This window comes from Myxocyprinus asiaticus, chromosome 12 (genome assembly GCF_019703515.2).
Source record: "Myxocyprinus asiaticus isolate MX2 ecotype Aquarium Trade chromosome 12, UBuf_Myxa_2, whole genome shotgun sequence".
Classification (NCBI taxonomy): domain Eukaryota; kingdom Metazoa; phylum Chordata; class Actinopteri; order Cypriniformes; family Catostomidae; genus Myxocyprinus; species Myxocyprinus asiaticus.
In genome coordinates, this window is record NC_059355.1 from 6416610 (window position 1) to 6443750 (window position 27141).

At 38.5% G+C, this 27141-nt stretch overlaps 1 protein-coding gene across 1 annotated transcript in view; it reads right to left on the reverse strand.

Annotated features, from left to right (window-relative positions):
* Positions 1-27141, reverse strand: part of LOC127449533 (unconventional myosin-X-like) — an 87614-nt gene that overhangs the window by 9967 nt on the left and 50506 nt on the right. Inside the window, exons 11-35 of the mRNA XM_051713020.1 lie at positions 25933-26051; positions 25649-25795; positions 25434-25534; positions 25142-25208; positions 24845-24937; positions 24650-24718; positions 23573-23655; positions 23025-23133; positions 22677-22757; positions 22358-22482; positions 22134-22263; positions 21883-21989; positions 18005-18275; positions 17001-17783; positions 15163-15286; positions 13776-14019; positions 12945-13040; positions 12753-12846; positions 12559-12614; positions 9763-9905; positions 9420-9614; positions 8215-8372; positions 7412-7535; positions 6170-6467; positions 93-300 (exon numbers count right to left, since the gene is read on the reverse strand). Coding sequence (XP_051568980.1) covers positions 93-300; positions 6170-6467; positions 7412-7535; positions 8215-8372; positions 9420-9614; positions 9763-9905; positions 12559-12614; positions 12753-12846; positions 12945-13040; positions 13776-14019; positions 15163-15286; positions 17001-17783; positions 18005-18275; positions 21883-21989; positions 22134-22263; positions 22358-22482; positions 22677-22757; positions 23025-23133; positions 23573-23655; positions 24650-24718; positions 24845-24937; positions 25142-25208; positions 25434-25534; positions 25649-25795; positions 25933-26051 — 4025 coding nt within the window. The remainder of the gene's footprint in view (positions 1-92; positions 301-6169; positions 6468-7411; positions 7536-8214; positions 8373-9419; positions 9615-9762; positions 9906-12558; positions 12615-12752; positions 12847-12944; positions 13041-13775; positions 14020-15162; positions 15287-17000; positions 17784-18004; positions 18276-21882; positions 21990-22133; positions 22264-22357; positions 22483-22676; positions 22758-23024; positions 23134-23572; positions 23656-24649; positions 24719-24844; positions 24938-25141; positions 25209-25433; positions 25535-25648; positions 25796-25932; positions 26052-27141) is intronic.

The window sequence follows — 27141 nt, forward strand, 5'->3', positions numbered from 1 at the left end:
TTGCATGCTGTGTCATTTCATTATAAAGCACAAAGGTCTGAGTGATTTCGGAGTTTGTTAGTATTAAAATTGTCCACCTCTCTGCCTCTTACCTCTCCAGCTGTGGTGTGTGAATTAATGGATATCTTGCAAGACCCTCCTCCATGGCAGTACACTGTCGTTGTCATTTCCTGTCTGTTCAGCAGGGCAACGATCTCCTCCTGTGAGGGCACATACTCCCTGGTCTTTGTCCTCTTCAGGGACTCACCAATGAAGTGCGCGTACTTCTCAATCTCTGTGCCAGAGTAACGCTCCCGAACTCTGGGAAGTTATTTATAGAAAGAGGTCAAATATGAAGTGTTTGAAAATATTCAAGGGACCACTGTTCAACTCCAAGATGCTAAATGAGTCGGGCTTTTTAGAGACAGTGACTATGTTAACATGCAAATAAAAATTTGGAATAATATGGACCTTATTTACAGTAGCGCCATCTTAATTTTTTTACTGGAATGACGAGGCTGCAAGAGACAGACTTACACTATCTTCAATGGGTTGTACGGTTGTTTACAATGTTCGTTGTTCTGATGTAACATTGAAAAAAAAAAATCTTTACAAGAGATTTCAGTAGACAAAAAAATTCCAGAAAACATAAATTGTGGACAATTCGATGATATCTAGAAGCTTTATACAGCCCTATACAGAGCATGTAATTTAAGAGACTGTCAGTATTTCCCTCACAGCCTCATTTTCATTCACGTCAAAAATAAATATGTAGTTTCTGTGAATAAGGTCTGTATTCTGTATGAATGTATTCATATTCTGATTATAAATACATCATGTAAACGTGCTCCGACAGCTGGCATTTACTTGTATTAATGGAAATTCTGTCACATAAGCACCTTCGGAATCTCCTCTATAACATGTTTATTTATCTCCACAATCTCCACAAATCCAAATGTAAAATAATTATGTGCTACAAGATATCGAGGTAACACATTTTTGGAGCAAGGAGGAGACAGAGAGATGAATTCACTAAACAGTTGTGCCACTTTTGCACGTGGTATTTCAGTGCAAAAACCACCTGCGATTCAATTTAAGCAGGTGAAATCAGTGCTGGAATAGTGCTGCATCTTGAGTATACAAATGAAGTAATTTTCATACCTTTCTGCGTAAACACACCTCATTTTCTATGTAAATTAGGCTCATTATAGATTGTGCTTTATATATATATATATATATATATATACACACTGTATATACTTGTAACATCACAAAATATAACATCATAACTGATGCAGACTTCAAGTCATGCAATGCCGTCTTTAGATCACTTGTCAAAAACGACAGGAAAAACGGAAACGTCACCAGTGCTCAGCACCCCCGTATTACTGAGTCCGACCTGGAAAAAATAAGAAACGCACCTTCACTTTCCCCTCACACACCCATAGGGCTAGTGAGAAAAGTTTGGTTTAACATTCAGTTATGCTTTGATAAGTCCCGGAGTCCTTCTCTTCCTCTTCGTGCAAAGCCATCTTTCTTTTCTTATCTTTTCCTTTGATTGGGAGGTGTTGCGCTTTGCGGTATGTAGGGGCACAGTCGGTGTTCAGGTTAATACAACTGGTAATGTATCGCAACAGAGCATGATTGCATTAAAAATTAAAGATTCTTCATACATGACAAAGGACATCTTCTCTGATAAACCTTTTTCAAATTATTATTTCTTAAATTAACCTTACAGGCTGCACCAAACTACATCAGTCCTGACAGATCTCCTTAAGCCACTAATAAACTAATAATATATTGATGACACTTTATACTTCCATTTGCCATTAACAAACATATACTGTAGGTATGACACATTTTTAACAGATTAGTAGCTAGTTCATCAACATTTAAATCTTTCAAATCAAACTTTCAGGACATTCTTAACTACATTAATGTATTTTCAATTTGAACTGTCTATTAAGTGTTGTATAATGCAATAATGCTTAATGGGTTATTTGTGAAAGTTATACAATGTTAATATATTTTATATGACATAAACTACCAGAAAGAAGCAATTCTGCATTTGTAAACTCAGCAAAAAAAGAAACGTCCCTTTTTCAGTTATTAGTTATGTTAGATCTTTATTGTAAAGGGTTTAAACAACGTTTTCTATGCTTGTTCAATGAACCATAAACAATTAATGAACATGCACCTGTGGAACGGTCATTAAGACACTAACAGCTTACAGACGGTAGGCTATTAAACTTAGGACACTAAAGAGACCTTTCTACTGACTCTAAAAAAAAAAAAAAACACCAAAAGAAAGATGCCCAGGGTCCCTGCTCATCTGCTTGAACGTGCCTTAGGCATGCTGCATGGAGGCATGAGAACTGCAGATGTGGCCAGGGCAATAAATTGCAATGTCCGTACTGTGAGATGCCTAAGACAGCACTACAGGGAGACAAGGACGCTGACATGCTGTTTACCGTTATTGCGCATATTATGGATTCGCACATTTTAATTTGACTCGCTATTTTTCTCAGAATCTTGCATGTGAGCGTGAGATTAATCTGTCATTATTTAAAACACTGTCTGTAATTTTGACACATAAACATCAAGCAAGAAACCATCTTCACGTGGTATATCGTATCTCTCCCTCGGTCTCTGCGTGCATGTGAAAGAAAGAGAGAGAAGGGGGGGAAAGCGGCAACCCGATCTCATGAAAATTCGTACATAATTTACGAGCTGGTTATTTCGTATGGTTTCACACGATGTTGTTCGCATAAACTCATACGAATTCATCACGTGCAAATTCCCGGATGTCAAATGCGGAAGCACGAGTTCCGTGCATGAGGCGATAAGGACATACTTATTAATAGTATGCCCTTACCCAAACCTCTTATCTAAACTTAACCAATCAGTAGAGTGTGTAAACATGATAAGAAACTGTTGCATGTGACAGAAGCCAGTAATCGTCACGGATTAGATGGAAACGATGTCCAGCGACGTCATTGGCTGTGGTGAAAGTCGTACGAATTCAAATGTGTGCAGTTGCACAATATCATACGAATTAGCCAAATTTAGAGAAGCCATATGAATCCTGACGATTTCGCCATGAGAGTGTGTTGACAGCGCTCGCAGTTATGTGAAAGTGAAAAAAAGGAATTTTAATTCTGATGGTAGGCTGCAATAAAAAGTTCATAACTCAGGTGTTAGATTAGCTGTTATTTGCGCCGTGCGCCCAAATAATGTCCTGCATTCGCAAGCAGTAATTTCCATTCGCAAATGCGAGTAAAACGCTGGTACTGTAGAGCCCTGATTATTGTAAATAATTCACGAAATTTACAGTATCCTAACTGTGTAAATTAAATAGTATTTGTCATTATTATCTTTAATAAAATCCAAATATTTGGGTTTAACATATATTAGCTTTAAAGGAGCTTGAATGCAATTTAAATCAACTGCCTAAAGTAATGTGCTTTCCATTTATTTGAACAGATCTTAATTAACTATATTTAAATAATTATTCGTTCATATATTTATTAATTCATTCAAATAAATGTAAGCCTAATCTTACTGCACTGCTTTCTCTCTGTGTTTGATTTAGAACCAGCATAATTCTTTATCTATACATGAAATAACTAACTAAAGTGAAGGTAATTTATTCACAGCTCTATGTGCTTTAAACAATCTTTTTCTTTTTCTTTTTTAATTTTGATATCCAAATGGGCCCCCGTGCTCAGACATTTCTGCACTGAAGGAGAATGTTTTCTAAAATACAGGCAGCCTTTTGCAGTGTATCTTTACCATTCAAGGACAAATTACACGTTTGTAACATTCGTTTATCTGCATTGATCAGGACCTATTAAATGCGGCTTTCACTGTCCAGCAAGGCAGCGATGCAAGACGATTTAAACTGTAATGTGTTGTGTATATTTCTATGCTGTAGTGCCGTCTATAGCCACTAGAGGCCCCCCACACTCACACATCTCTGATTCAAACGCGGAATAGAAGCGCTGTTGTTAACAAAACGCAGGTGAACGCGTTTTTGTGGTGAAGCGCTACCGTGCAGGGCCAACTTGCGATTTCATTAATTCAGTCAATCGTGCAGCCTTGATGGATACCATACCGATGTCTCAGAGGTCCAAATCTGCAGGTTCTAGAGTGTGTTTTGAATGGGTTTCCCCTTATTATACAGTAAGTGCTACTTTTACTGTCACTGTCATGTTTGAAACGTCAGTTTTTCCACATGAATGTGAAAATTACAGTGAATAAAAATTAAATAATACATGTCCACTGGAGTGCCAACCCCTCTACATTCTGTGGATATTATTATTTCTGGATTGTGCATATAAATTGACAGTTTTGACCAAGTGTGTGGTCGCACTACATTTTCTCTGTGTCAGATTTAAAACAGGCGGAGCTGCAGATCCAAAACGGCCCTTAGATAAAATTAACCATTATTTTTTATTGTTCCAGTCAAAATTTAGGCTGCAAAAAGATCTATGACAGTTGTAACTAATCAATTCTGGCAAGTGACCATGGTATAGGTGGGATAATCCACAGCTAGGTGTGTGTTAAACAATTTGAAATGCGCTTCACGTCGGGTGGTTTTTTGCCTCCACGTCGTGCATTTAAAATAGATTAACGCACACCTAGTCGTAGATTATCCCTTACATATATATATATATATATATATGTATATTAAAGGAATGGTTTACCCAAAAATAAAAATTCTCTCATCATGTACTCACCCTCATGCTACCCCAGATGTGAAAGACTTTCTTCTGCACACAAATTAAGATTTTTAGAAGAATATCTCAAGTGAATGGTGACCAAAACTTTAAAGCTCCAAAAAGCACATAAATACAGCATAAAATTAATCCATAACACTCCAGTGTTTTAATCCATGTCTTCTGAAGTGATCTAATCGGTTTGAGATGAGAACAGACCAAAATACAATTCCTTTTTCACCATAAATCTTGTCATCAGCAGCCTCCTTAGTGATCATGATTTCAAGCTCGATTACACTTCCTAGCGCTCTGGGCATGAGTTAAGAACTAGAAAGTGTAATCGAGCTTGAAATCACGTCAGTACCTAAAGACCGCAATGGCAAGATGTGCAGTGAAAAAGAGGTTATATTTTGGTCTGATCACATCCAAAATTGATTAGATTACTTCAGGAGACATTGATTAAACCACAGGAGTCTTATGGATTAATTGTATGCTGCCTTTATGTGCTTTTTGGAACTTCAAAGTTTTGGTCACCATTCACTTGCATTGTGAGGACCTACAGAGCTGAAATATTCTTCTAAAAAATCTTTGTTTGTGTTCTGCAGAAAAAAGAAAGTCATACACATCTGGGATAGCATGAGGGTGAATAAATGATGAGAGAATTTTATTTTTTGGGTGAACTATTCCTTTAATTTCCACCCAGATTCTTTTTACATGCATAAAAAGATTTTATATAAAGATTAATGAAAGCACCGTAAGAGTCTCTTGACCTACATTTTGCAATTCATTCTGCTTTTGAGGGACAAGAAGAGTTGTTTAACCCTAAAAAGGGCAAGTATATAAAGGTACCTCTGAAAATGAATTAATTGCTATTTTCCACCACATTAGAGCCCACATAATACATTTCCATGTTTTTTTTTTTTTTTTTTTCTAAAATATTACTTTTATTTGACATTTTATAGATTGTGGAAATCATGAAAATATCATTGAAAAGATAGTGTTTGCCTCTAGGTTAGCAGCCTTCTCAAAAAACGCTGCCTTTTTACTTTTAGATAAAGATTGTGAGTTGATCCCAAACTTTATATACAAAGTCACATGTCCTCAGTATTTGCAGGGACCCCCTTTTCAATATTTAGCAAAAAAAAAAAAAAAAAATTTACAGACTCACTCATTGCTCCTCTCCCCAGCCTCTTAAATGTTTGTATCCCCCATTATACAAAAAACTTTTTAGGGTTAAACTACTGTGCAGAATGACTAAAATACAGTGCAATAAATTGTATAAGATTTCCAAAAGAGAATTTGTGGGAAAATAATGTGCATGTATTACTTTATTTGGATTGTTTACAATATACAAAGGAATTTTCCAGTAGCTTCTGAGATTAGGCTTCACCAGAATACAGACCTTAATCGAAAAATGATGTGCATGTTAACGTAGCCACTGAGCATTTCTTGTAGTTCCGGATGCTTCTCACCTTTTCAGATGGAATCGCAGGTACCGCAGGATGGCACGGCTGGGCAGGAAGGTGCAGCTCATGCAGGTGAGCAGGTGCCAGTGAGCGCGGTTTGCAGGGCTGTTGGGTTGTGGCACGTGATTGGTCTGTTTGATCAGCTGACAGTACACCTCGTCTCTCAGTGGCCGCAGGTCGTTGCAGGTCTGCAGGATGCCCTGGATGATGGCGATGGGGTCTGACATGATCTCCATCTCCTGGAGTGAGTTAAAGATCTTCACTGCCTCATCTTGCAGGCTTCCGTAACCCTTCTCCTTTTGCACTGCAGAGAAAAAGAGAGAAAGATTTAGTAATGTAGGTATGTAATGTATGTAGAGAGGGATGCACTGATATGAAAACCTTTGGCCGATACAATACCGATTTTAACAAAAACCTATAGGCTGATACTGATGTTTTGCACATTTACCTTATTTTGTCATCAGATCACTGGTTTACTTAGGAATTATGCTTCAAAAATGTACAAAGAGGTACAAAAGCTTTTTTTACTGTTCTAGCAATAAATAATTTCCATTGAACATGGACTGGATCTGTTGAACACATGACAGGCAAAACTTTAATAGAGAGCCACAATGAAAGATAAAAATAAGATAAAAAGATACAAAAATAATTTAATATGATATAATGATGATTGATATATAAAACAATTTATTTTGCACTTTAAAACATTTTTGCACTGGTTTTTGCAGTTCAAAACAACAGAACTCACATTTTACACGTATGTGCTGTAGAACATTACAAATTCATACTATGCATATGTTGGGCAATGTCAACCACATCATGGAAAAATAAAAAGTTTTAACCAAGAGAACAAAACCCCCTTTTAAATTCTGTATTATAGTTGGATAATGGATAATGGATAATGCCGTCCAGACTGCTAGAGGGCGCTGCATGCTCACACACCACTGACTGAAGAGCTGAATGCAGACTATATTTTAAAACACATCCTTTTAAGGTTCAGTACTCTAAGTCTTAGTAATTTAAATTGGTCAATATTGGCAACCGATACATCTCTACATCCCTACATGTAGATGTATGTTTTGCAAGTGGATAACAAGAGAAATGCTAGAAAAAGAAAGGATGATCAAATAAAAACATAGTAAAACACAAAAAACACCTCAGCATCAAAATAAAACAAGTCAGAAACTACTTTAATGGATTTGTTGTTTTGGTTTTGGTTTGTTTGCATATTTGAGTGAAGATACTCACAGCTTTCGCTGACCTCTCCGTAGGGCAGGGGCAGGAGAGGTGAATGCAAGGGATGCTGTGTATATCTGAGGATTGGGTTCCTTCGGTACATTTGTTCCACAGCCTCAGAGTTCACACTGTTCTCCTAGACATGGGTCAAAAGTCAAGTAAGAGTCCATATATTTTTTAAAGATGATGAAGATAAAACAGCAATATGATTACAAATGTGGCACTTGCTCAGCGGTTAAGGCTCTGGGTTACTGATCAGAAGGTTGGGGGTTCAAGCCCCAGCACTGCCAAGATACCACTGTTGGGCCCTTGAGCAAGGCCCTTGACCCTATCTGCTCCAGGGGTGCTGTATCATGGCTGACCCTGCACTCTGACCCCAGCTTAGCTGGGATATGTGAAAAAAAGAATTTCACTGTATATGTGCAAATGTGTGATAAATAAATATAATTAATTAATACTAACAGGGTTCCCACACTTTTTGACAAATTCATTTCCATAACCTTTTCAGTTGTTCTTATTACTGGATAAGGATTTTTGAGAATCATTTAATAGGGATCGCACTCATGAAGAGCAATTTCTAACCAATGAAATATTCTAAAACAGAGCCTGACTAGACAAATGTATACTTTTCCACTACTTTTAAATAATGTCCTTGTCATTTCCAGGCCTTGAAATCTCTATTTTAAAATTCTCTGATATTTCCTGGTTTTACATGACTGTGGGAACGTAGTACTAAGCAACAGCTTTGTTTATTCTTACACTCAGTGCCAAGACCAAGCTAATTTAAACTGATTACATGCATAAGGAGTTTTTACCTTGATGTCTCTAATGAGTTGCTGGGTGGGGGTTTCAATGGGCACCTTGTTGTCAATGACCCCCTGAATGGAGGACACCCAGCGCATCGCCTCATTCAGCATCTTGGTGTACAGACGGTATGAATGTTTACGTCCATGAACTATGATGTTCCAATAGCCTGCAGTGTAAACACATGTCAGCATCACGTGTTACTCAGTTTAAAGCGAGTAAAAGCGAAGAGTACATTTTTATATTCTATTATCTAAACACAGCATTACTAACAAATAGCCAACAATAATATTTGGGTAACACTTTACAGTAAGGTTGTATTCATCAACATTAGTTAACCACAATAGTTAACATGAACTAACAATGAACAATACTTTTTCGGCACTTGGTTGGTGTTAATTTCTACATATACTTCCGGTAATAAATTTTTTACATTAAAAGTTGCATATTGTTAATGCATTATAAACTAAAACGTACTAACAATAAATAATAGTATTTTGATAAATTAACATTAACCAAGATTAATTAACGCTGAAAAAATATATTGTTCATTGTTAGCTTATGATACCTAATGTATAACTAATGTTAACGAATAGAACCTTATTGTAAAGTGTTACCAATATTTGTTTTTGTAATCAATTATTACCTGTATATGATTCAAACAAAATACCAGGCATACTCTTGTTTAAGGTCATCAAATAGTATCTTTAAAGCTGAAGTGGGTAATTTTTCCGGAATTGCAAAAGTAATCCCTGTTTTCAAACAGATTCCAGAAAACTTCCATTCCCATCTTCCATTGGTTGTACAAACAGATAGTCCTTCCCCAAACTCACACATTTGTTGAGTTAATGTTGCTTTGTTGGTCTGGATGGGCCACTTAAAAGATTTTTTTTTATAGTGCCACAGAGACACAGTGTTACACTTTTAGGTGAAATCAACCTGCAAAATGGCGTATTATTGTTGACTCTCAGATTAAGCTGGGATACAAGAAAGACTTTTGACATTTCATAAAAATTTTGACATTAAAAATGACACATCAGCTTTAAAAATACAGTCCGTAAATAATACTGCAACAAATGCATCCCAAAAATGTTTTTATTGTTTTTCAATGGTGACTCAAACATGTGGCATGAAATTGTACTAAAGACAAGACAAATCAAGCAATGTGAGCTGTGATTTTATTTTATTTTAACTGGCTTTGACTGGTCACACTCACCTGTCTCTTTAAACTTTTTCTCCTCAGGCTGGACAACAGAGCACAGGCTGTTCAGAACCAGAGTGCCCATCTTGGATGCATTGCGTTCAGAAGACTTGTAGTAGTCCAGAGAATTGTTGGTCAACACAAACCAGCGCTTTTTCAGTTTGAGAGCAGAACTCTTGGCCCCCGCCTTCATCTCCTTTTGCAGCCAACCTGGGTAACACACAAGCAGAGGTTAAAGAGTAATGCAGTATTAGCTAAAAGCACCTTGTCTAGTAAGAATTGCCTTTCTGTGGATAAAATCTCCAGGTTTTTGCTACCTAAATGTAGGTTATATCTCAGTTAAAGATGAAAAACACACCTCTGACCAGGAACTCCTGGCCATCACTTTTAGAGTCTCCTTTGGGTTTCTGCAGCAGACTGATCCAGTGATGCATCTCCTCTGGCAGATCTGAGTTACAGTGAATCACACGATTGGCTGTGATGATCACAAATGAATTGGGCCTTTTGGGAAAGAAAAAGTTGTTTTATCCCCAGACGTAAAATCACAACAGTACACACTATTACATCCTCTTATTATTTAGCAGTACAAGGTTAAAGGTGCTCTAAGCGATTTCAGCCATTTCATTAACTTCAACCATATGCCCTCCCTCCAATATCCCACCCTCCAAAGACAAGTGCAAAATCATTGACAGGTAGTTGGGACATTTTGTGTATTGCCATATCTCAGATTTCTTTTTGGATCAGCATAACCTGTTGAAAATCTTTGCTCAACCATTTAAGTAAAAATGACAAACATTAGGTTATCATGTAACCCCACTTCTCTGATAGCAGGAGTGAGGCATCTCACTATGGGAAATCACCTCAGGTGTGACCAATCCTGGAAGCACCAATAACACCACGTTTGTCAGTTGACAGACCAATCACAGCAGTGATAAGGGAGTCCCACCTCCCTCATAAGTCACGGCCATAGGTCCCTTCATTCTCTGCATATCTCTTCTCCGTTCAACTGCAAGGAGGGAAGTCCACTGCAGCTCTCGCTCACTGATGGTGTTGCAGCACCATCTAGCGGCAGAGCCGAGGATTACAGCTCTAAAATGGACATTATTTTGTGCGTTTCCATGTGTATTTTCACACATTGCTGTGCTCTCTGCCCACTGTCTTTGTGCACAGAGAAGCGTTTGGGTTCTAATACTAACCTAGAAGCATTGGCTGAAGGGCCCAAGCAGTGAACTTCCGGGGAAGGCAGGTTTCGAAAGCTTCACCATCCTTCTTTCTTTAGAGGCACTGCTGTCGCATTGTGAGCACCCTAGCCCCAAATAGAAATTCTTATCCCTGCCCAGTAGGGGGAGATATGCATTAAGACTGTGAATCACCAAAAACACAAGAAGAAGAATGTGTAAGAGAAAGTTAAATTGGAGATTGACTGAGCAGGGAGGAAAATTTATTGTAAAAAATGACTTAAATATTTATGTTTCTCACCCACACCTATCGTATCACTTCTGAAGACGTGGATTTAACCTCTGGAGTCGAATGGATTACTTTTATGCTGCTTTATGTGATTTTTGGAGCTTCAAATTTTGGCACCCATTCACTTGCATTGTATGGACCAAAATAGCTTAGAAATTCTTCTAAAAATCTTCATTTGAATTTAGCAGATGAAAGAAAGTCATACACGTCTGGGATGGTAAAAGGGTGAGTAAATGATTAGAGAATTTTCCTTTTTGGGTGAACTATCCCTTTAATATGCATGTAGTTTTGCTGGTATTTATCTAACACTACACGTTAGCTCATGATCAAACAGTTGTAAAGTTATTATATGGATGTTATGTGGAGAAATACATTTTTTCAATAATTATGCTGTGCCCGTGATGAGTGGCCCTCCCTCAGGCTCTTTAAATACGCAAGCCATGCCAATAAATGATAGTGACAAGAGAGATTACAATTAAATTAGGCATGTGGTACTGAAGAAAAACGAGCTACGTCTAATTTATAACTCTACCATACACTATGTATCTCAGTCACGATGACCACTATATAAGTTCTAAAAATTATAGTCTATTATTAAGACTAACATTTTACTCTTGTCTTACAACTCATTAAAATAACAAAATGACTTATTTTAATTAATATATTGAATTATTCCGTACATTTTTGAAAGGGATTCTTGGGGAGTTGTGTTTCTGTGTTATGAATGTTCAGTTCTCACTGATTGCAAACCACCCTGAAACCACTGAAAATACTGTATCATGAGCCCCCCACGTGCTTGAAGAATGAGCAACATTGGTGCATATTCACTTGGAAGCATGCAGCATGCAGACTACATATTTATTGAATTAAATTACAGCCTTTGTCAGTGTAATAATCACATTAGGCCATATCGTGATTCCGATCTTTCCATCCCCAAATTTAAGACCTCTTTGAAAGAAAATGATGACTTTTATTTTACCATTTTAGATATTTAAGGCTTTTAATGGCCTTACATTTTTAAAATGGAATTTAAGACATTTTTAAGGACCCGGGGTAACTCTGAAAAAGAGCCCGTTTGCCCACCATGGCGAGACCCATGCTTTGGCCGCAGCTCTGGACTGCCCCTCTCGACGTGTGCAGGTTGAAATCCACAATGACGCAGATCTCTTCCCACAACGAGGCGTCCTTCAGCTCCTCCATCAGCTCAGCTTGATAAGCTGTGAGGGGCGAGGTGGCATTAAGAGCCCTTATGGCTAGGGCTGAAGATCAGCAGATCTTCTGAAATATGGAGGCCGATAGTCTTTCTGTCTGTCTTTCGGTTTAGTCGCATTGTTCGACGTACCTGACGCCCGTCTGATGAACAGTTTAGTGACCACTCCACTGCGAGCCTTGCTGAGGATAGCTTCCAATGATCTTCACAATGAAGAGAACAGGAATGATAATGAAGGACCTATAGCTGTGACTTAAGAGGGAGGTGGGACTCCCTTATCACTGCTGTGATTGGTCTGTCAACTGACAGACGTGGTGTTATTGGTGCTTCTAGGAATGGTCACGCCCGAGGCGATTTCCCATAGTGAGATACCGAACAAATGTTAGAAAGAGAAACCATACTATAAAAGAAATGATAAGAAATGTAATTTAACGGCTTGTGTTTTAGGTGTAATTCTGTACGAAAGGCAACCCTTACCTGTCAGGATTGTCTGAAGCACATACTGAGTCAATCAATCCAACATCCAGTGTGCCCTAAAAGAGAAAGAGAGGGAGAGAGAGAGAGAGAGAGAGAGAGAGAGAGAGAGAGAGCAAAAACAGATGAACATTTTTTGAGAGAAATGTTTACTCCAAAAGTATGGAATGCAGGACAAAATGTGTAATGATACTAACCACTGCATTCTTTGGGTTGGCCTGCTCATGAGACATCTCCAACAGCTGCTCTGGTAATGCACTGTGGACCCGGCTCAACACATTAAACCAACCACTGAAGATAGAGGGCACAAAATGGCAAGAGAGCAAACTGTGAGTGAGAGCAATTTAGTGATATGAAAAAAAAGAAGGAAAATACTGACACAAGTTTACCTGGCATCCTCTGGTGACTCAGCAAACACCTGGTACGTTCTCTCATCTGTCACAATGTTCAGAGCATTCTCCTTCTCATGATTATCCACAATCTCCCTGGAAACAGATCAGAAAACAAATTCTCTCTGTTATTTGTTACAAAGTCTTTAGTTTACATACACTCACTGAGCACTTTATTAGGAACACCTGTACACCTGCTTATTCATGCGATTATCTAATCAGCCAATCGTGTGGCAGGAGTGCAATGCATAAAGTCATGCAAATACAGGTCAGGAGCTTCATTTAATGTTCACAACAACCATCAGAATGGGGAAAAAATGTGATCACAGTGATTTCGACTGTGGCATGATTGTTGGTGCCAGACGGGCTGGTTTGAGTATTTCTGTAACTGCTGATCTCCTGGGATTTTCACGCACAACAGTCCCTAGAGTTTACTCAGAATGGTGCCAAAAACAAAAAAGATCCGGTTCAGTTCATCGGACGGAAACGCCTTGTTGACGAGAGTGGTCAGCGGAAAATGGCCAGACTGGTTCGAGCTCACAGAAAGGCTACGGTAACTCAGATAACCGCACTGTACAATTGTTACATCAAACCTTGAGGCAGATGGGCTACAACAGCAGAAGACCACATTGGGCACTTTATTAGGACCATAGTGTTCCTAATAATGTGCTCAATAAGTGTACAGTCTGGAAACTTTGAAAAGTAATACCTTTACCATTTAAAGACCCCTGATAGAAAAATTAAATACAATAGCACAACAAGCAACTTTAATAAAAATGCACTGTCATCTATTTAATTCATAAAGCCGTCTCCTATTCCACTTATTCTTACTTGGCTGAGCGGATGTCAATGGTCCCTTTCAGCTTCTCCTCACTGTCATTCTCAAAATACATGAGTTTGGTGTCACGTAGGACGAACCAGCGCATCTTCCAATTCCTGCGGGACAGTGTGGACAGACCTCTACCCTTCTTATACAGCCAGCCCGACTTAAATGACTCCTGCTTGGAGCGAAACCACATGAAGGTTTCGTCCTTCAGAACACACCAACGCCTGCGCCATGGAATCATCAACCCTGCTGTGAAACAAATAAGAACATTTTAATCAATAAATATAGAGTTGTATTATCATTGAACTCATGTTCTTTGTATGTTTTTGTTAAAAGGGCTGTGATTGGTTCTTGGTTGCCTGGAAACAACATGTAAAGGGCTGAGAGGAGGGCTTATAAAATAAGTAAAACTGTGAGGACTAACTTGCTTTTGGGTGGACTAAATCTCTTTTATTTTATGGAAGAAACAGCTTTATTTTCTCTAAATCTGAGTTATTTGATCATGAGTTTTATGACTTATGGTGGTTTCCTTTTTTTGTTGTTGTTGATGTCATAAAAGACACACAGGAAAATTCAACAAGAATGAATCGCACCCCGTAAAAGTGGCAGTTATTCGCGCACGCTATCTGCGTGTGCACGGTACAATTCCAATCTCACAGGCCGGTTCTGAGCAAGGAAATAGCGGAGAATGCAGCAGACCACCGCAGTCTGACAAACTTTGCCGAGACAGAATCACTCCACTACTGTGATCCAGACAGCTGAATCATCAATTTAACATAATGAAAGTGTGCTTGACTACACCGCGCTTCTGGACATATGTCAGGTTACAACACATTTCTTCATCAATTGATCATTATTTGATGAATTACTACGGCAATGATCGATAGAAAATGTACACAAACATCTCTTGAATAAAATTCATTTTACTACCTGCTTTCATCTGGAGCTAATAAAGCGATATAAATTGCGCCTGGCTATTTTTGTGACTTAAGCACAATCTATAATAAGACTAATTTACATAGAAAGGAAGTGTGTTTGTGTGGATAGGAATGACAATTACTTAATTCAAACACTGAATACACAGCATTCTATCAGCACTGATTGCGCCTGCTTAAACTAGATTGCTGAAGGTTAGTGAATATAAGCTTTTTGCGCTGAAAAACTACACAGAAAAGTGGCATGACTGCTTAGTGAATTTGGCAACTTTGTTCTTTGATTTCGTACATCAAGTATATTATAGTGTATTTTCTTTGATCAACATAACAATCATAGCATTACCTAAAATGCTATGATGTTTTGCTGTATTGAATCAGAGAAACTTTTGTACAACTTTCGTAGAGTTAGGGAGTTAATTAATTGTAATTATGATGATGTCATAACATGATTTCTTACCCTTCATATAGAGGTAACTGTGGAAATATGGAGGTCCGTTCCCATTTAAGATGCTGACTCTACCATTGGACACCTCCTCATCTGTGTCCACATAACCATCGTGTTCATCATCACTCTCGGCATACTGAGTGAAAGAAACAGTGAATGATCAGACAGTGTGCATGCATGTTTATGCATATGTTTTTGTGCATGTTTGTCAAAGGATGTTTTTGTGTAAACGTTCATGGTAGTGTGTATGTGTACATATATAATCATTAGAGCTGTTGAGGGTTAGCACGTTAACATATGTGTTTAAATAAATATCATTCTCATTGATCAACTCATGTATATAGAGCCCAAATCAAATATGGTGACACATCAATAATATCAAAGCTCTTTGGTTCTTGAGCATCTAGTGACCAAATGTAATAATGTGATGACACAAAGATGTTTAATGTTAATGACATGTCACCTTATTTGATATAGAGCATTTTGTGCTCCATATACAGGAGTTGATCAACGATTTGATTTAATTTGAGAGTGATAATGACTTACATTTTGGTCTGTTCATCATACAAGGTGGTTGTTTGCCTTCAGAAGATGTATTAATGTGACGCACGAGTTATTTTTGGGTGCTTTTTAAGCTTCAAAGTGAGTCACTATAAACTGCCATTGAATTAAAATCAGCAATTGCGACATTTTTTGAAATATATACTGATAAAAAAAAATCTTAACCTAAAATATGTACATTATGTAGTAAAACCTAAATTAACTGGTTTTATTTGAGGCAAAAATATTATTTAACATCACTGAATCAACTAGGGATGTGCACGAGTAATCGAGTAGGCTAATCAAGGACTCGTTCTGCAGCAGCTACTCGAGTATTCAAAACACTACTAGAATATCAGAAATTCATTTGCTTGCCACGAGCAGCGCTGAATTACACTGTATTTTCCCTAGAATCTCTCAACAAATCTTGCAGGTACAACTGAGGGAGGTGCTGTGGATGTGTGTCATCGAGGTGTTGGATGGGAGAAGATGATATAATGGCGTCTGTGCTTTTGAAAGCAAAGTGTGACAATATTATTTTGATTCTTATTGAATTCTACTCTTTTTGTATTCGGTTCATGTTGGAGCCATGTAAACCAACGGATGAGGATCTACTTTAATAGTGGAAAGATATGAGGAACTCTGAAGCTTTAGACCAGTATGTGTATGTGTGCGTTAAATCTCTAAACACGGGCAGAGCACATTTTATAAAAAGCCAACTTTAACCACTTGTTTTTATGAATAATAACATGTGAAATGCTGTGATAGCTTTCATGAAGACTCAGAGTTTATAGGTTATATGTGCATTACCTTTATGTCGTCAGTATTGGTTTCCAAGTTACTGTAGCTCCAGGTAAGTGCAAATGTTTTTTGTTTTCCATTTTTATTAATGCATATTTTTTATTTCATTTTCCCCCAAAGGAAAAGCACAGTTTGTTGAAGTTATCTAATTTTGAAACCATTTTTAGTAATGTTTGTGTATAAAACAAAATATAAATTTCATGTACGAGTAATAATCGAGTAGTCGTTTTTTATGGGTTAGAGTACTCGACTACAAAATTACTTGAGAATGCCCATCCCTAGAATCAACCTGATTCACACCTAACAAGAAAATATATAAAAGGGTTATATCAGGTAGAAATAGCTCCTTAAGGTCACAACTTTTTACAGTGTGTCCATTTGTATTCTGCAGAAGAAAGAAAGTCATATGGGATTGGATCGACATGAGGGAGAGTAACTATGACAAATGTTAATTTCTGGGAGAAATATTCATTGAAGACGTGTGTGCAAATTATCCGTATGTAACTCACCGAATCTGAGCTGCGGTTGTAGGACTCCTGGCTTGCGTTAGTGCAGGTAGACTTGCGCGCATGTTCTATGTCTGTTGCTGTGATGCTGCTCTGTCCGTCCTCCAGGTCATCTTGGTCATAGTCCGACTCATCCCCAGGCACACTGTAGATGGGTTCCTCTGTATCAGGCAGAGGCTCCACTGCGGTCAGCCTGCTGGTGCGGTCTACATCCTCTCCTTCCTTCTTCCCATCAACCTCTTTAGCTGATATGGCTTCCTCTGGCTTTCCATCTTCCTTTTTGGATCCACCAGGGAGAGGGGGAGGAGGTGGAGGAGGGGGTGGTGGAGGAGCCCCAGGTGGAGCGTTAGGTGTGGACGAGGCCACCATACCTTCGGCAAAAGCAGGTGGTGGAGGAGCCAGTGTGGCAAGGATCTCCTGATCTACAGGGCCTTCTGCTGGAGGAGGGAACTCTGGAAGGGGTATGCACTCTTCCTCTGCGTGGAAGCCTTCGTCTACCTCTTCCTCTGTAGTGGTTGCCGGTCTGGAGGCGGATTCTTTAGGATCACCAGGGATGACCTCTGGACCTCCAGTGTCAAGCAGCTCGAGGAATTCAGTGGCAGCACGAGAGGCTTGTTTTTTCTGACGCAGAATCTCAGCGTCTCTGCGTAAACGGAGTTCCTGTCTGGAGCTCTCGCACAGCATGGACACGCCGTCCTCTCTCTGCTTCTGCAGGCGCTCAATCTCTCGTTCCAAACGCAGGATCTCCTCCATCTGATGGCTCTCCTCCTCAGCAGGGCGTGGAGACTGAGAGAGAGAGATGGAGCAAGAGAAAGGAGAAAAAAGCGAGACATTAGATTAAAAACAAATATTAGGATCTTGCAAATGGTGACTGAGGCGAACAATTTCCTTTTGTGTTCCACAGAGGAAATACAGTCATACAGGTTTGGACTGGAACAACATGAGGGTGAGTAAATGATGACAGGATTTTCAGGATTTTGCTGAACTATGCCTGTAAAGTCACTCACCTCTATCTCTCGTTCCTTTTCCTCTTCGTCTTTCTTGTTTTGTTCTCCCTCTGTCTTCTTCTCCTCCTCTTCTTTCTTTCTCCTCTCTTCCTCTTTCTTACGCTTTTCCTCCCGCAGTTTGCGGCAGATTCCTCGGGCCATTTGTCCTCGTCTGTGTTTCTGGAGGACAAGCGCAGCTGAACGTTTCCGTAGATACCGTTGTTTATAGAGATGAGCGCGGTAGTTCTTCTGGATGGTTACAATGCTGGCCAGAGCCTTCTTGAAGTTCTTTCTGTGGTGAGGAAATAGTACAAGATCTCTTAGAAAAAGTTTTTGAGCTGCCTGTGGCAGAGGACAGAAGTCAAAAGCTGAAAGACACTACCTGGCACAGAAAACTAAGATTTTAAGGTCTCATATTGATCTTTTGTTTTGTTTTTTTCATGACAAGATGTGGATTAATAATCAGAGATTAAGCAGTCACACAACAACAACAAAATAAAAAATAGTTTTGCCCTCAGAAACCTTCTTGCTGTCATTGTACAGTTGAAGTCAGAAGTGTACATACACTTAGGTTGAAGTCATTAAAACTCATTTTTTAACCACTCCACAGATTTCATATTAGAAACTATAGATTTGGCAAGTCGTTTAAGACATCTACTTTGTGCATGACACAAGTAATTTTTCCAACAATTGTATACAGACAGACTGTTTCACTTCTAACTGACTATATCACAATTCCAGTGGGTCAGAAGTTTAAATACACTAAGTTAACTGTGCCTTTAAACAGCTTGGAAAATTCCAGAAAATTATGTCAAGCCTTTAGACAATTAACCAATTAGCTTCTGATAAGAGGTGTACTGAATTGGAGGTGTACCTCTGGATGTATTTTAAGTCCTACCTTCAAACTCAGTGCCTCTTTGCTTGACATCATTGAAAATCAAAAGAAATCAGCCAAGACCTCAGAAAAAAATTGTGGACCTCCACAAATCTGGTTCATCCTTGGGAGCAATTTCCAAATGCCTGAAGGTACCACATTCATCTGTACAAACAATAGTACGCAAGTATAAACACCATGGGACCACGCAGCCATCATACAGCTCAGGAAGGAGATGCATTGTGTCTCCTAGTGATGAACGTAGTTTGGTGCAAAAAGTGCAAATCAATCCCAGAACAACAGCAAAGGACCCTGTGAAGATGCTGGAGGAAACAGGTAGAGAAGTATCTACATCCACAGTAAAACGAGTCCTATATCGACATAACCTGAAAGGTTGCTCAGCAAGTAAGAAGCCAATGCTCCAAAACCGCCATGAAAAAGCCAGACTACAGTTTGCAAGTGCACATGTGGACAAAGATCTTCCTTTTTGGAGAAATGTCCTCTGGTGTAATGAAACAAAAATTTAACCGTTTGGCCATAATGACTATCGTTATGTTTGGAGGAAAAAGGGTGACGCTTGCCAGCCGAAGAACATCATCCCAACCGTGAAGCATGGGTGTGGCAACATCATGTTGTGAGAGTGCTTTGCTGAAGGAGGGACTGGTGCACTTCACAAAATAGATGGCATCATGAGGAAGGAAAATTATGTGGATATATTGAAGCAACATCTCAAGACATCAGCCAGGAAGTTAAAGCTTGGTCACAAATGGGTCTTCCAAATGGACAATGACCCCAAGCATACCTCCAAAGTTGTGGCAAAATGGCTTAATGACAACAAAGTCAAGGTATTGGAGTGGCCATCACAAAGCCCTGACCTCAATCAGATAGAAAATTTGTGGGCAGAACTGAAAAAGCAGTTGCGAGCAAGGAGGCCTACAAACCTGACTCAGTTACACCAGTTCTTTCTGGAGAAATGGACCAAAATTCCAGCAACTTATTGTGAGAAGCTTGTGGAAGGCTACCCAAAACATTTGACCTAAGTTAAACAATTTAAAGGCAATGCTACCAAATACTAACAAAGTGTATGTAAACTTCTGACACATTGGGAATGTGATGAAAGCAATAAAAGCTGAAATAAAAAATTCTCTCTACTATTATTCTGACATTTCACATTCAGAGATGTGAAAATGTCAGAATAATTTCCCGGGGGAGGGTTGGGGATATTGGGCCTAAAAGCGGGTCCCTGTGAATACTCAGGTAAATTGACTTGGTACAAAAACTCTAGTATTAACCAACCTAGTGAACCTACTTCTTTAAAAGTAACATAGAAGCATTTTGTGAGAAGAGAATGTTAAATGTTCTTTAAACATTTAAACAAATGTTCTTCTACAAGTTCTCTTCAAAATTGTAAAATAAAAAAAGTAGTATAGGGGTTTCTCAATGGATAAATGGGATGAGCTTGTGTCTTGCCTCAAAACAGAAGGCTTATTGTACAAAAAACAAACAAAACAAAACAAAAAAATGTTTTGGTCAATTTGGAAAGTTTTGTCATCTTGGGAAAACCTTGATGATGTCTCTTTCATAGACATAGTAGGTAATAAAAGTGTAAAAATAATTAAAGAGGGTAATATTCTGTTAGTATATGGATGTAGAGCCGAGGAGGGCGGGGCCGGGCTGGAATGAGACACACCCGGTCCCAATCAGCCTGATGGGGCGTGCGAGGGATAAAGGCGGCCGGGGACGACAGTTCGAGAGAGAAAGAATTACAGACAGCTGTACTGTGTGTTTTTGGTTGTGTTAAATTGTTTATTAAATTGTTATTTAAGTTGTCAAGCCGGTTCTCGCCTCCTCCTTTCCACTGAACCCCCTTACAATGGAGTATTGAAATGTTTATTATTTTAGAGCTATCAAAATAAAAGCGTACATTTTTTACCTATTTTCCCACTCGATTCTGACATTTTATTCAGCTCCTGGCTGGAATAGGGCTGAACATTTGCAATGTGTCTGGGGTTTTTACACTGACGTACACACCAGAAAAGCACACAACACACAAGTGATGGAAAAAGGACCTCTTAACTGTATATTTATTTTTTTGTACAAAACAAACCAAAATGGAACCTGTGAAAATCTACATTAACACGACTTGCTGGAGTGAAGAATCAGCGTTTCCCAGGCACCTTGTTGCTCTACAGTCTTACAGGACAATTCAGATAAAGTATAATTTACGTGCACAGTGCCAGCACTCAAAGCAAAACAAGATGTTCTCGCAGTGCTTTTCCTGTGGAGTTCAAAACGGTGTAAATCATATAAATGTGAATTCACGACTGCTTTAGCAATGGATAGCCACGATTAATATTGTGAAGGATGAGTGCTTAAGAAATTTAATGCCCATTGCAATGAATTCTTAAACTTCATTTTGTTAACCTTACACTTTTGGGAAATATTTAATGTTACTTGAATTAGTGCTATTTTAGTGCATTTCTATTTTTATACCGTGGATTACTTTGTTTGGAAAATGTTAATAAAACATTATTGTTACAGTACATCTTGTTTTCTTTTCTAAGAAGGAACTAAATGCAAGAAAAGTATATATACAGTCAAATTTAAGCACTTTCAAAATCTACGATTAATCGCGATTAACTATGAAAAATCACGCAATTAATCACGATTAAGGGTTTAATCGACTGACATTCTGGAAACCTGAGCAAAAGCTAAATGTAATATAAGCACTTTTAAAATCTGTGATTAATCACGATTAACTATGAAAAATCATGCGATTAATCACGATTAAGGGTTTAATCGACTGACATTCTGGAAGCCCGAGCAAAATCTAAATGTAATATAAGCACTTTTAAAATCCGCAATTAATTGCGATTAACTATGAAAAATCATGCGATTAATCGCAATTAAGGGTTTAATCAATGGACATACTGGAAACCTTGGCAAAAGCTAAATGTAATATAAATGCGGTGAATTAACCAACTTCCATGTAATTCTGTGCAAAAACCAAGAAATGCACACACACCTTGCTATGTATCTCAGAAGATAGGCTCGTATAATAAGCCCAGCTCTGCTTCGCACTTTATCTCTCTCCTTCTCCAGCTTCTGTTCCAGAGGCTCTTTTAGGAACACCTAGAGGTCAAAGGTCATTATAGGTCAGTGCCACTGAACATAACAAATACATGTGTGCCTACCCTTAATACCTTAAAGCAGTGAAAAGAGAGCCAAGAGAGGGAAGAGACATAAGAACAGTTACCGAGGTCAAAGGTCACTCACCTTGGTCTTTCCAAGCTGCCACTCCTTCTTGGTGCAGTTGTAGAGGGTCAGCAGATCTGTGCTCTTCTTCTTCTCATCTCCATTTGAAGCCACGGCCACCTTTTCTTTATCCTTCAGGATTATCTTATATCTGATGTACACAACCACAAACAAACAATAAAAAGCCTCCTAAAAAAATATGAGCCCTCAAAAATTCATGCAACTGTGTGAACTTTACAATTTACCTGCTGAAGAAGTCTTTAAAAGTGCGGCGGACAGGGAATCCGGCTCTGCGGATCTTCACTGTCTCCAACATACCAGAGTAACGCAACTGATTCAGAACCACATCTGGGTCGAACTTGTTGGGAGTCTACAGCAGAGAAAAACAAAACAGGTGAATGGCATTTATAACACTGTGTGTGGAACCAGATGCCATTATTTAATTTAATCAAGCAGCGATTGGTTTTGAAAGAGTACAGAAAACTTACTGATCCAAAGTGACAATGATCTCACCATGATGTCATCACATCTTGCATTCTAATTGATTCATGTGACTGTTCTCACCTTGTTCATGTTTGGTTTGATGCAACGCACAAAGAAGGGGTTGGACACACTGAGAGTGGCCATTAGGGCATGAAGAGAGTCCTAAGAGACAGGAGAGACAACCAATTAAAAGTCTTTAATCAGTGAGAAGTCATAAGTGGTCATTCTGGACATGAATTTTCAGTGCAGTACACTGCTTTGTTGTCTGAGAACATAGTCCCAATACAGATAAAACGTTATGAATCTAAATTCATGAGTTTATTCTGGTGATTGAAAAATTCTATAATATTCTCTAGTCATGTAACTAGCAGGACTGATTTTTGTTGTACAGCTTGAATTAAAGGTCTTATTAAGGCAGTTGTAACTCACTCTGAACTGAGAGCTGACAGTGGGCTTTCTTCTGGCTGTGCCCATCTTCAGAGTCTCCTCATTATTCCTGCTGCTCACTTGCTCAAAGAGGTCGTAGATGAAATCCAGTCTGCACACACACACACACACACACACACACACACACACACGTTGGTGCAGCTATCCTTATGAGGACTCTCCATAGACATAATGATTTTTATACTGTACGAACTATAGATTCTATCCCCTAACCCTACCCCTAAACCTAACCCTCACAAAAAACTTTCTGCATTTTTACATTTTCAATAAAACATCATTTAGTATGTTTTTTAAGCGCTTTGAATTATGGGAACACTAGAAATGTCCTCATAAACCACATTTATAGCATAATATCCTTGTAATTACCAGTCTGTAACCTAAAAAAAGTCCTCGCAAACCACTTAAACCTGCTCAAACACACACACAATAACTCATAGGTTCATGAAATGTGAGTGTGTGTGGGTGCAAAACAATGTACACAAGGGTATGAATGCCTCAATATGTTGTTTGTGCAAGTGCTTGTGTCTTACCTACTATCCTTCAGCATGTTCAGGATATCATCTCTAAATGTGTCTCTGTTCTTTTCTAAAATCCCTCTCACGTCATATAAAACCTACAAAGAAATAAAAGGAACATAGAAAAATATAAAGATAAAAATGCAGAGTAAGAAAAATAATAGTCATTCTAATGCAGTTTCTACAAGGAAAACTACAGGAACACAACAAATGTTAAGTGACAAAAGTGCCTTGTCTGAAAGTTTAAAAAAGTTTAAAAAGCCTTGCAGTTTGTATAATTTGTTGGTTGATTTGATGGATGGATTTATGGATGCATGGATGTAGAGTTCTGCGTTTTTTCCATCCCATTCACGCAAGTTTCTATCCCGCACTGAACACTCCCACTAAATTTTTACTCAATGTTCACCCGCTCTCTGCCCGCAGTGATTTATTTTCTGACCGCTCCTGTTCCCACAACCCGCATGTGTTTTCCATACAGGGCAAAAGCTATACAAATAGACAAGAAGTGTACAAAAAGAACGTTTTAGTTTTCTGTTATTGCAATTATCAGATGACAAGTGACATGATGCCTGTCTGACTTGAACAATGAACTGACCATTTTCCAGTCAAAGTTTCCTTTGATAACACAGTCTATCAACGCTTTGCCCTGCCATTCTTCTAAAGCCCCAGTAACTACCTGCATAGCCTGCTCTAAATATTGGGTCATTGATGCACATGTTGTGTTCATTTATTTTTTGTTGTATTTTCTGTTTATAGTTATCAACAATAAATTAATTGTAAAATAAAATAATTATTGTTTTCTAGCCTTCATAAATTAATAACATAAAAAAAGATATCCACATCGGATTTTTCAGGCTCTTTTCTGACCGCCCCCTGCCGCAAATCACTCATTGAAAGCACCGTCCGCTCCAGCCATCAACTCGGAAATTTGATGCTGTGCCACAAGTAATCTAATTGGTCCCGTGGGAGTTCAGCGGGAATGCAGTCCCTTGGATGGATGGATGGATGGATGGATCAATGGATGGATGGATAGATAGATAGATGTTGCAGTTGTCAAGCCACCATCAAATGCACAAACACACTTTCACTTACCTCTCCAGCATAGTGTTTTATACCAAACTGATGGTCCGCCAGTCTGGGTTTCACATAGTAGGGATTGGTCTGTGAAGAAACAAATATGAGCAAATATGTGTTTAAACAGAGCACATTCGTGTTATCATGCTAAAGTCACTGGTGAATGACTCTGTCAAATGTATTATGTTCTTTTATTATAAGGATTTATCTCACAGAGTGTCTGCTGTGTAGTTTCTCCAGCAGGGTGAAGTCAGTGCCTTTGGGGAACCGGCTCTCTTCGTTAACTAGAGCTAACATGCCCAGTTTCTGCACAAACACATCATGAAATAAACATGTCAATCAATACAAATGTAAAAAGCTCTACAACTGGAATAATCAAACTGAACTTTACATGACTAAATGTAGAATGTAACTGAATTAGTGCCTGAGACTAACCAAAACAATCTAAACGAATACGGTTAGGCTAAATATACCTGAATAGTCCCCTAATGATGACCGTTACTTGTTTACCTTCTCTATCAGATCTAGACATTCTGCATTGTCCATCCAGTCAATGGCTTCCCAATGAATGGCTTCCCTGTAAGAAACAGTCCATCAGTCTTTGCACACAGTTTAGAAAAGCTTAACAAAATTATTTTCAAAAGTTGAAATTGGCTGTTGAAGTGATTTAGCATGTAAAAGTAAATAATTATAATGTATTTGTAATGTATTAGCAACCTGACTTAGGTTATAACATGTTAATAATCATGTTATAACATGCACTAATCATCAAAAATGGTTATTTCATGTTATCAGACTTTACCTGTTATACTCCAGTTGCTCCAGAGAGAAGATGTGCTTGTTGAAATATTCTTGCAATTTCTCATTGGCGTAATTAATGTTGAACTGCTCAAAACGGTTCACCTTCAAAACACACAGAGACTTGGGTTAAATCTGAATAAAAATATAAGTGTGTGAGTCTTTCTGTGTAAATGTGCATGTGCTCTGTGTGGTGTATTGAGTGGAGGGGTCTCACACCTCAAAGTTCTCAAAGCCAAAGATGTCGAGGATTCCAATGGATTTGAAGTTGTCTTTGCCCTTTATCTTCTGATTAATTTGCATTATGATCCATGAGAAACACTGAGAGTATAGTGCCATGGCAACCGAATCCCGGGAATCTATCGCCTGCCAATCGGAATTTAGAAAAGCAAATAGGATTAATCAGGAGTAGACAGCTAAGAAGAGTTTTTATCTTCTGACTTGTGTATTTTTGATTATAAGAAAGTAGTAGTGAGTAGAAACTTGTTATTAAAGGATTGTACCTGTTCCACTGTGAGTGGTGAGCAGATCTCCTCTCCTCTGAGGATCATGGAACGCTGGGTCAGAACCTCAGACAGCTGGAAACAGTCCAGCCCCAGCAACTCACTCACATTAGTGACAACTGCAGGAAACAGAAAGAGAGATAAAGGTCCCAGAAAACTCACGGCGAAGTACTTCTTCGTTCATCACTCAGAGCCAAAAAGAAGTTCAAAACAGCCAAGCAACACCATACTGTTTGCAAACATTCAGACACCTGCCACAATGCAGGGGGAGGCGTTTAGAGGTACATTTAAATATGAGGATGCTCAAGACCACAAGATGTAAAACCTTAACTTATATAACATTAAAATGTGTTATTAATGACTTCATGCCTCATTCTGAGTAGAATTTAGGGATGCACCGAGCCGAAACCTGGATCGGTATCGCTCCGATACTGATGTTTTTAGACCGATCGAGTATCGGTCTGACGGGCCCGATCCAAATCCGATACTGTGTGTTAGTCAGGGTCATTACTGTCAAGCTCCAAATATTACATATAAGAACCATTAAAGTAGTCCATATGACTCGTGCATTTTATTCAAAGCCACCTGAAAACATGCGATAGCTTTGTGAATCATAAAAAGGCTGTGTAACTATATAAGTAAATATATAGTTCTGCATGCGCAGTGCGTTAGTGAACTGCATGGCTCTGTTGACATTCATAGCACACGCAGGCTGGTGATGTGCTCGTGGCTATTTTCAGCTCTCACAGCAGTGTACAATATACAGTATGAGCGCTAAACACAAACAAAATCTCAGATGTGGATGCTCAATAGTTTGGGCCACTTATTGAGAACAGCATGGTAGGAGCATTTCACCAGAGTTTGAATAAGAAGCGAATTAAACTACTGTGAACTAGCCCACATACAGACACTTAAAGGACTTCCTGGAGAGTTCCGACTGTCAAAATAAAAGCCTATGGGTTTTAAAAGGTGCACAACTGAAATATATTACTATTGTATTATAAAATTCTAAAAGTAAATAATAATAATAATAATTATAATAATAATGTATTAGTATTATCATTATTATTTGCTTATAATTAACTGTTGACTTGGTGCCAAAAAATAACTGTGTGAATGAAAAGTGGACTGATATCTTATAACTAAATTGAACAAAAAAAAAAAAAAGAGATCTGAATCCTTTAAAGTCCAGATACAAGTTGAAAAAAA